A 10,669-nucleotide genomic window follows, 5' to 3' on the forward strand; every position below is an offset into this window, starting at 1 on the left:
TGGCCATCTGGATGTCCTCTTTGGGGAAGTGTCTGTTCATGTCTTCTGCCCATTTCTTCACTGGGTTATTTGTTTTGTGGGTGTGAAGTTTGGTGAGTTCCTTGTAGATTTTAGATACTAGCCCTTTATCTGATATGTCATTTGCCACTATCTTTTCCCATTCTGTCAGTTGCCTATTAGTTTTCTTGATTGTTTCCTTTGCAGTACAGAAGCTTTTTATCTTGATGAAGTCCCAAGAGTTCAGTTTTGCTTTCATTTCCCTTGCCTTTGGGGATGTGTCGAGTAGGAGATTGCTGTGGTGGAGGTCTAGGAGGTTTTTTCCTACTTTCTCTTCGAGGGTTTTGATGGTTTCCTGTCTCACATTCAGGTCCTTCAGCCATTTTGAGTTAATTAATTTTTGGTGTAAGTTGAGCAGGAAAAGAATAGTAGTAGCCTTGATTTACTACATGGCTTAGCTTTGAATATATGTACATGATTATAACAATGTAAACATCTAATACTGTGCTAATTAGAATTACCGCACAGCTGCTTTGGGAAGATGGGAGGGACGTGAATTTGTGGTGGGAAGAGAAAGAAGGAGCTCGATCCTCATCTTCCGTAGGGGAGGTCAATAGATAGGCCCTCAAACTGAAGAAACATGGCAATAAATATCAAGATAATTGGTTAAAAGAGATAGAAATCGATTCCTCTGGGGAGAGAGAAACAAAGGGCAGAGGGACAGGGACTGTTATTTTTCATAAAATAAACTTTTTGCAGACTTCTAAAACTGGGTACCTTTATACTTTTAATTAAAAAAAATAAAGAGGGGCGCCTGTGTGGCTCAGTTGGTTCACTGTCTGACTCTTGGTTTCAGCTCAGGTCATCATCCAGGGTCATGGGATCCAGCCCTGCGTGGGCCTGAGCGTGGAGCCTGCCTAAGATTCTCAGTCTCTCTCTCTCTCTCTCTCTCTCTCTCTCTCTCTCTCTCCCTCTCTCTCTCTGTCTCTCTCTGTCTCTCTGTCTCTGTCTCTGTCTCTCTCTCTCTCCCCCTCTCCCTCTCCCTCTCCCCTACTTGCATGTGCACACACACATACACACAAGCTCTCTCTCAATAAAGAAAATTTTAAGAAGTTTAAAAAAAGTCACCCCCCCAACTGCAAAACAAAAACGAAAGTCAGTAAATACTATGTATGTGTGCTGCCCTTTTTGGTCCTTCCGTCCCAAGATATAGATCACTAATCATCCCAGCCTGTTTCCTGATGCATCGGGACACCTTCATAGAATCTTCACATTTGTGCTCCAGTAGGAGGCGGCCCTGCTCAGGGCACCAATATCTCTGACTGAGTGAGTGAGTGAAAAGGCACCAATTTAGGCAGATTCTGTCTAGTTCACAGACATTTCCTCCAAAAGAACATGGCTAAGATGCATTATCCGGCCTAGTGTCTGATTACTATAAATGTGTCCTAAAGTAACTTCATTTGAAAACTCCATCTGTTCTGAATACCATTTCTTAAGCCCACAAACAGAAGAAGACACCTATTTCTCAATAATTATTTGTAGATACTGGATAATGTATTAATATTTTTTCATCTTCTGGTGCTGGACCTCACATAAAACAAGCTAGTAAATTAATGAATGAACAAATGAACTCTGCTGTATAATCAACATTTTTTTAAAACTAGGATGACCTGAGAAGCTGCAGAAACAAGGCCATTCCATGACTTTCATCTGCTTTTCAGTGACCAAAGCTGTGTTTCTGAATGATTTTGATTTCTGAATTAAAGTAATTGTTGCTTTTTGTTTCCCTAACTCTTCATAGGATCTTTCCAATTAAAGACGTACCCCTGGAGACTGATGGCCTCTCTAATTGGCTCTATCAACGTTTTATTGAGAAAGAGGAACTCTTATCACATTTTTACGAAACAGGTACAGAGTGTCCTGTTACATAGGTTTCTGAAGTTAGTGGTGGCTCCAAAGATGTACTTTAGGGGAGATAACCATTTTTCCATTATTCAGATACCCTAAAGGAATCAAAGGATGTCTGTAGTTAAGAATTTCAGCTGAGAATATTCATAAGGACAGTGTTAGTGTTAAATTTATTCAGGCTTTTACTTCATCAGGAAGTGTGCAAGATCAAATGGTAAGTTAACTGTATAAGTGGCATGAATGCAAGAGGGTATTTGGAAAACTGCACATAAACATATAGTTGCACGACTGTCTGATGAAATAGCAAATAACATGTATGGTTTGGCATTGTACCTACTTGTTTAAATAATACCACCAGCTTGCAGTCATTTGAGATCAGTTTGAACTGCACTTTTATGCATGCTTATTCTTTTCTTTACATATGAGGGATAAAACTTACTTTTTACGTTTTCATGGGTACAACCTTATACTTTTCTCCTTGGGAGAAAAAAAAGTCTATTTATCATAAGGTCCTTATCTACATTTAATATTCTCTACCTTCCATGAAAACTACAGCGCAGTGAAACAGACATAGGAAGGGAGGAAGAGAGAGGGAGAAAGAAAGGAGGTTAGGAAAGAAGAAAATTAGCATTGGTAGAATGCTAGGAATTACTAAAGTGCTTTCACAAATAACTAAGTGTATTGTAGGCTTATTTTCTAGAACCTACAATAAGAAAAAAAAAGGAGGAAGAGAAGGTTGTTTTAGGTCTGATGATGGCTATGAGATTTTAGATTAACAGTAAGTTCTATATTCTTCCCACTTAGATTTTTTTTGGTTCAGAATTACTGTTCCTCTTAAAAACTGTCAAAGGCCTGATGATGAGCAAAGGCTGATCCTATTGATTACCTTTAATGATTTTGTCTTTGTATTTAGGATTTTTTTCACTTTATCCACAATAGGATTCCTTCCTGATCCTAACATTCTGACTCTGGGGCTATGGACTAGTGCATATTCTGTGACAGCAGTTGGATACTGTGCATGTCTTTAGAATTCTTAGTAAGACTCATTGAACAAGAGATCTCTCTGCACCATGTACAATCCTTGATCTTACTCTCAAATGTCTTTAAAGATAAAACAGGATAGATGTATAAGAAGGCACAAGGTGATTAAGAGTCAAGAATATCTCTTCTTTTTCAATCTTCATGTCTTGCTTTATGATATTTAGCCAAAATTACAGCAACAATAACGGAAGTCTTTTTTTTTTTTTAAGAAAGCTATTTGTAGAATAGACCCTGAAACTTAAAAGTGTTCTCTGTAAATTGCTGTGAGAAGCAAATCCCCACATGAATCAGCTTACCCAAAGGGATTATCAGCAAGGACAAAGACTATTTGAATTGCTGAAGTGTTATCAAGATGACTTTAGGTAGTGTTGCTCTGAAGTAGCCTAGTCTTCTGTTCCAGAAAAGAATTTAAAGGCATCTGTTTACTCTGTGTTTATTTTTACATTATTAAATTTCATAAATAATACTGCCCTTTGAAAATAATATAAGTGATTTGCCACCACCTTTTGCAAAAACATTTAACTTGTAAATAGAGGGATTAGTGTAAATTATGTTATTTCAGCAATTATTTAATATCAATTTCACATATTCTGTGTCCTGGCCACTACAGAAATCTCTAGGGTTCCAGTGGAAACAAGGCGGCCAGAGTGCCTGCTCTCATGCAGTTTATATTCCAGAAGAGGACAGACAGGAAACAAGTCTGTAGCAAAAAGAAAAGATAGATCTGTATCATTACAGGCCATGGAAAATGGCGAGAAGGCAATAAACATGGCGATGAGTGTGCCGTCCTTAAGGAGTGGGGAAGTAGATTGATGGTATTTTTTCAGATATTGGAAGAATGCAGTTAAACCTGCCGTTCACTGACATGAAGAGAAGCAACTCAGGCGGGGAGAATACATGCAAATGCGCAGGGGCAGGAAAAAGGTCAGCAGTTTGTAAACTGTATTTCAAATGAGATCTCTCTCTTCAGGAACAAAGGGAAGTCACAGAAGATGCTCTAAAGAATGCACAACAGAAATTCTAGTTAAACTAATATTCAACTTTTGTTCAGAAGACCTGCCACCACAGTAAAACAAATTAATACCTCTATTTTGTCTTTTAGGGGCTTTTCCACTTCCCAAGGGCCATAAGGAAGCTGTTTCCAGGGAGATGACCCTCAGCAATGTGTGGATATTTCTCATACAGTCTTTTGCATTTTTGTCAGGCTATATGTGGTATAACATCATTCAGTATTTTTACCATTGCCTGTTTTAGGAATTGACTGGGACTTGTCAAGGTCACCATAGGAGTTCAGACTTTCATAAGCGTGCATTCTTTTACATGTGCAAATCAGAATATAAAAAAAAAAGCAAAGGAAATTCTGTGGATGGATTAATATTTATCCCCCTTTGGGATATTTTAAAACTCTACTAAAATGAGGATCAGTGATATAATGACCTGCTAATATGTTTTAAGGACTTTTCATGTTTTCAAAAGATACACTGTACCACACACTTAAGCCAACATCGCATTCGGAGAAGAGGAAATCATAAAATCATCCTAGAAGACTTTCTGAGAGAAATGCCGTTGCCACTAGATGTACTTGGTGATCTAGTTCAAGCTCAGAGAGTTGTATCCGTTCCTCGTAGCTAGTAGCGTTTATTAGGGCCGTGCTGTAGAGCCCCCTCATCGCCACCGGCCCTGGCCGTGTCCCTGGGAGCCTCAAGGCGGGGAGCCAGTCGGCACCTCCCGAGGACCTGTTCCCCTGTGGTTTGCAGTGACACTCCAGTGTCAGGCCTGCTCATGGGGGGACAGCAGTGTCCTCTGGACACATCCTGGTACTAGAATGTGTTTCTTAAAAAAGGCTAGCTCAGTCCAATATTGTGTTTACATGCACTAGTGCTTTCCCTTATATGAAGGGAGTCACTTGATTTCTCTTTTTGTATAGAAGGCATATCATAGATTGATAATTGTCTTTTACAAAATGCACTTTTATCAGATGCTTATATAGCAAAGGATTAGTAATGCAGCCTGAAAACAAGCGTAAGCCTAATCGGTGAGCGGGAGTCTTGTGCTGTGTGCGCTGTGCACCTGGGCGCTGTCGCCCTGCGGGCCGCCCGCCCCTGAGCACCACGCTCCTGTGAGGCTTCCGTCCAACTCCGAGGTGTTGGTCTCCCATCTTGGCTTATTAGCACCAAATGTGCTCAGGGCAGCTGAAACTAATATAAGACATTTAAATGATCAGTTTGAGGTGGACTAGGGGTCGGATCAGAAAAAACAGGAGCTATAGCCAGACACGGGCACAAAATGGAGACAAACTCTCACACGGCACCCCCTGAACCCGTGCTCCATTGTCACATCAAGTTGCTGCCCCTGCCAGGGTGGTGTGACCAGGATTCAGACCAGCACAAAAGGCTTCCCCTATCTCTTCCCATTGCTTTTAAGGAGAATAAAGGCAAGTCTCTATTTCTAGAGAACATTTTTTTTCCCACTATGTTCATGTGATTTACCTCATAGTAGAACCAGACTCTTCCCACAAAGCGCTGGGACCGCATCAGCTCCTTCCCTGCATTCCCAGTGTTGAGACAGAGCATGTGTTTGGGCTTGGAACTGTAGGACTAGTAAGATCCTAGTAAGTCAGGAGTAGTTGTCCCTGATGGGAGCATCGTAGATTCCCGTTGTCACTAATCATACAAATGGCAATTTTGAGAAGTAGGCCAGAAAATAAAAATAAAAGCTCATGTTTTCTATTTTTAAATAAACCAAAAAAACAGAAACTGAAGAGATGTGAATTTTCTCCCAGTTATGTGGGAAAGGTAAAGCAACACCAAATAAAAGGCCACAGCAGCTTCGTCTTTAGGTTAATTCCGTGCATATATATATATATATATGAGAGAATAATGTGTTAATGAAATACCTCATTGCAGATTATGCTACTACTGGTAAAATGCAGAAGACGGTGTTAATGTGTTGGCTCTGGTGGTGGTAGTTATAAGATGCGATTTTTTTTTGAAATCTAGACATTTTATTGTGTGTTTTACAGTGACAGTGAGTTGAGTAGGTGAAATCAATCTCGATTAAGAGGCATGGATAATGATAGGAAGCCAAAGAGAAGCTTAACGACACTTCTGTTTGACACCCAGCAAACACTGCTGGATTACAGGATGAATTGAAATTGTTCATTTGAGAGATTAGTCAGCCATCTGGGGGATAAGTTGCTCACTGTTAGGTAAGGCATGCACAGTCCTAGCTAAATAGACCTTTTCCTCATTGCTAAAGCAAGCCACAGGTAGGAGTGGGCAGTTCTCCTATCAAAAAAAAAAAAAAAAGAGAGAGAGAGATGCATACATGCATACATAGATGTGATTTAGAGCCACTAATGCCATCGCTGTGCTCCAAAGGAACGTGATATTGTTAATATACTGTACACATTAAACCAACTGTTCTATAAAATGCTTTACTTTCCAAGTGCAGAGTCATTTCAACAGTCTTTAGAGTGACAAATACCAATAGATACGAGAGTTCATTTTTGAAAATAGACCTGTAGGTTGTAAATAGATGCGTAGTTGATCTGTGTATCCCTCTTTTGATTGTTTATCAACGTGTTCTCTCTCTTCTGTTTGCAAAATACGTTCGTTTGAGAGCATCGAGAGTGCTTTCCTTACCAGTAACTGGAGTCCTCCTGCTCGCGTTAGGGAATGTGAAGAGAGAATCGGTGTTCTTATACGGCGAATCAGGAAAGCCACAATACACCACTGTACAGAACTGAATAAAAATGCCTGATTTGTACTTTCTTTGCAAAGTGAGATGAAAGGAGGTTTAGAGACTGTACATTTTGTTAAGGGGAAAAAATAAAACAGTGCCAGTAGCTTGTAGAATCTCAGTACTTCTTGATCTCAGCTGATCTGTCCAGATTCCCACGTCAGAGAGGGTTGAGAACTCCCTACTGGATCCTGGTCTCAGCAAGTCACAGCAGTGGAGCGCCTGCTTGGCTGTGACCACATTGGCAGTTCACTCTTAACTTCAGGAACTATTATTGGTGTTGAAATATACAGATTTGATGGAGAAAGCTATGCACCAGTGGAAGGTAAAGAAAAATCATAGAATGGAAAATGATGTCTTGGGGTGGGCAAACAAATTAGTTGAGAATCTAAGTAGATTTTTTTAAAGATAGCTCTGAATTCAGATCTGTCATAATATTAAGTAGTTTCTAATATTACCATCAACTGTTAATTTCCCACTATAAAGTAACTAGGGATTACTGGATAATTAATCCAATAATATGTCATAGTTAGCCGAAAATCTAGTGTGTATTTATGAGTTTGAGTTTTTTCCTCATCAAACTTATTTTTTCTTGTGGGGATGATTTCTAATGAAAAAAAAATGAGTTCAGTTGTTTATTAGTTTCTCTTGCTTACGTATTTATGACTATGTCAATGAGTACTGAGAAGATTTGGGAAGACGGACAGCTTCAAAAAGAGGGAACACAAAAGCCTGAATAATCCCTGGACTAGAAAAGGAATCCCTGAATAATCAAGAGTTGGCGGTATTGCAATTATACTGAAGCCTTTTATGAAAATGAAATGTTAAATCACCCAATGTAAACCTCACATCATCCTAGGGTTAATATCATTTGGATTGATGTTAAGAACAGCTCTTCATTCTTTGCTCGTGTCATTCACTTCTTGTGGATTTGTCTTTAGTAACGTTTTTGACAATCACTTCCCTGAAGACTCTTCTGAACTAGCGGGACCTGGCTATAATCATAGAAAGTAGTCTTTAATCCTGGACAGTCTTATTGGATTATTTAAGAAAATTTTGTTTGCACTGCTAAATAGGAAGAGTTCGCTATTTTCTTCAATACACAGGACTTCACTCCAGAGTTACCATTACGAGCGGGTCCCCTTGGGTCCACAAAGATGAATAAAAATGGCTAGTCTCATTTTTTGCCATGTAGTGCTATGAACCTTATGTCTGTTAATGTGAAAGGGAAAGTCAAAAGCAGCACTGGGCAGCAGAGATACTGGTTTACTTTCTGGGGGTGGAGACTAATACATTCGGGACCAAAACCACCTAAATTGGACATTTCCAGATCACAGAGGGGCTGGGTGTTCTCTGGAGCAGTCACTGGTTGGTGCTTTATTGCAGTCATTTTGCATTGATCCTCAACAATTAGGAACTGGACCCTGGGAATAAGCTGAGGGTGCTGAGCTGTTGAGGAGGGTGACTGAAGCCATATGGAAGGAAAATATGAGTTTTTCTGCAAATTTTTCATTTGAGAATTTTTACATTTAATATTTTTTAGAACAGTTGAAAGAGTGAAAATATTTTAAGTGTATTCTAGCTGCAAAGTATGCACACATATTTCAAATGGCTTTATTTTTATTGTGTAGAACTGTTGAACACATGACTGATGCACAAGTTCCTTACATGGGAGGAGTCTGCATTTTACAGTAACTTATCTCATGCCTGGGTAATGATGCAGTTATAAATTGTCCTGCCATTGTCACATCACGTGCGCTTTCGTTTTCTTCACAGTTATTGCAAAGTTGTATTTATTTTATACAGATGGATTTTAGTTTTCCTGATGCCATATGTTTACTTCAGCTTATTGGCCTGTTTTCCTTTCTTTGTGTATCTGCATGTTGAAATGTATGATAAGAATGAATGTAAAGGCTGTGGCAACTATAATTAACTATGTAAAGGGCTGGTCACAGGTGGATCTGGGTTATGAATGCATATGGGATTATTTTAGTAACCAGATCACCTTTTCAGAAATTTAGATGTGAACACCAAAAGAAGCATTTTCTCAACAACAACAATGACAAAATGAATAGCTGGTTCTATTTTTTTTTTAAACCTAGAAAAAATAAAGTTGATTTTTTTCAAGTAAAGTGCTTTTACTTCTTAGTGGTGGGGAAGGGGTGTTTGTGTGTTTCTGGAACTATTTTGGCATTACCGTCTGTGGACCTGTACTTAGAGCACACCATGGCAGTTGGACACTGAGGGCAAACCGAAAAACCAAATGAAAAAGGATTGTACTTCCTTCTTTGGTTTTAACCTATTTCCTCCGCTCCTTCTCCATTCTCCCCCATGGTATGGTGGAGATACTGATCTAGGGTTGGTATCTTGGTAACTGTTCACCAGTTTGCTCTCCTGGAAGAAAAATGATGCATGCAAGTGTACATCATTTGCTATAAATTTTCCTGATAGCAAGGACATATAACACAATTAGCATATGATAAAAAATATACTTTATTGTAAACTCCATATGGCCAAGTGACTCCCAGGATGCTTTAATTGATTTTGCTGAGCTCTTGTAGCCAACCTATGATTTGAAAAATGGAATAACATCCTAATTCACCTACTTCTCAAATTTATTGTCACTCAATCTGATATGCGCTCTACTGTTAAACTATTTCTTACCCTTGTACAAATTTTACTCATTAGGTGAACCACTTTGAGCTCCAGCACCAATTATAAGTTTATATAATTTTCATAACAGCTGTTTAACAAGTGCTGGCAAAACACTGAAGTGTAACAGTTGGCTGTAGCGTTGGGAGCCCTCAAGAGCTGTCTCCAGGATACCACTGGCCTGTCTTTTCTGTTTTGCTGTTAGTATTGAATAAACCTCTCACAGTTAAGCTACTCACTGCTCTCAGGAAGTTCCTCTCACTGACCCTTGCAGGGCCTTTAAAAGGTGGAAAAGCATTAACATCAGTCCTATAGAGCATGCTTTTGACTGGAAGAATTTGACAAACGCAAACTTTTTTCCTGAAGTACATGGGAAGCTTCCATTTTTCTAAAGCTGGTTCTATGCTTTCAGGTCTCAAAGCTGAGTAGACTGATAGAAGTCTCTCTTAGATTTTGTTTTGAGCCTTTAAAACCTTTCTTTGATGAGGGGCACCTGAGTGGCACAGTCCCTTAAAACCTTTCTTTGTTCAGGTATTGTTTGTAGAATATGTTTGATCCCACTGAAAAAAATTTAAATGTATTAAAAATATATAATCTACCAAATAAGTTAAAATGTTACAGTTCAGTCTACCTCTTCTTCTATTTGGATTCAGGCTGCTGTTTTGAGTTGAGGTTGCATTTTTCCCCCTAGAAGTTGCTGCTGTCGAAGACGAAGAGCAAATTAGGGGCAGAAGACTGAAAGGAGATTTGAAGCACTCAGAGATTGCTGACCAGCCCTATTTCTCATGAGTTGGGGGGTGGGGGGGAGCAAGCCGTTGTTTTAAATTTCCACTTAATATGAAAATGTTTGTTTTAAAAGGTTTCTTCCTGCTGGAAAAAAATGTATTTTTAAAAGAAAAAAAATCCTCTTTTGGCTATAAGAAAAAGTCAGCTGTATGAGCAGGTGTGACCATATCATAACATGCTGATATATAAATCAATAAATTTTTACCTCTCAGGACTTGTATAACCTTGTTCTTAACTCCTAGGGGCATGAGAACCATGAAGTATCAATAATCCAGATCACATATAAACACACACATGGAAGGGAGGAAGGTTGGCTAGCCACTAGGAATGAGACCAATTCTTTTTATAATCAGAAAAATACTCTTAATTAGGTATGCTCAAACCTATTTTACAAAGGAAGAGATTGGAACAATGTTTTGTTTTGGTTTTTTGGTTTTTGTTTTTCTTTTTTTTTTTTTTGCTAGGCAACTTGAGCACATCACAAAATTTGTTTCTGAGTTTTCCTCGGGAAGGTTTCTGTTATCTTTCCTCGAAGCACTTTCTT

At 38.9% G+C, this 10,669-nt stretch overlaps 1 protein-coding gene across 3 annotated transcripts in view; it reads left to right on the plus strand.

Moving 5' to 3' along the window:
* Positions 1-10,339, plus strand: part of LPGAT1 (lysophosphatidylglycerol acyltransferase 1) — an 83,782-nt gene extending 73,443 nt beyond the window's left edge. For 2 of the 3 annotated variants that reach the window (XM_029935321.1, XM_029935322.1), the window contains exons 6-7: positions 1,799-1,905; positions 4,049-10,336. In XM_029935321.1, coding sequence (XP_029791181.1) covers positions 1,799-1,905; positions 4,049-4,200 — 259 coding nt within the window. In that variant the 3' untranslated portion in view covers positions 4,201-10,336. Of the gene's footprint in view, positions 1-1,798; positions 1,906-4,048 lie in introns of all 3 variants that reach the window. The other variant, XM_029935323.1, reaches the window with a different exon arrangement.
* The last annotated feature ends 330 nt before the right edge of the window (positions 10,340-10,669 follow it).

Source organism: Suricata suricatta, chromosome 3, assembly GCF_006229205.1.
Source record: "Suricata suricatta isolate VVHF042 chromosome 3, meerkat_22Aug2017_6uvM2_HiC, whole genome shotgun sequence".
Lineage (NCBI taxonomy): Eukaryota > Metazoa > Chordata > Mammalia > Carnivora > Herpestidae > Suricata > Suricata suricatta.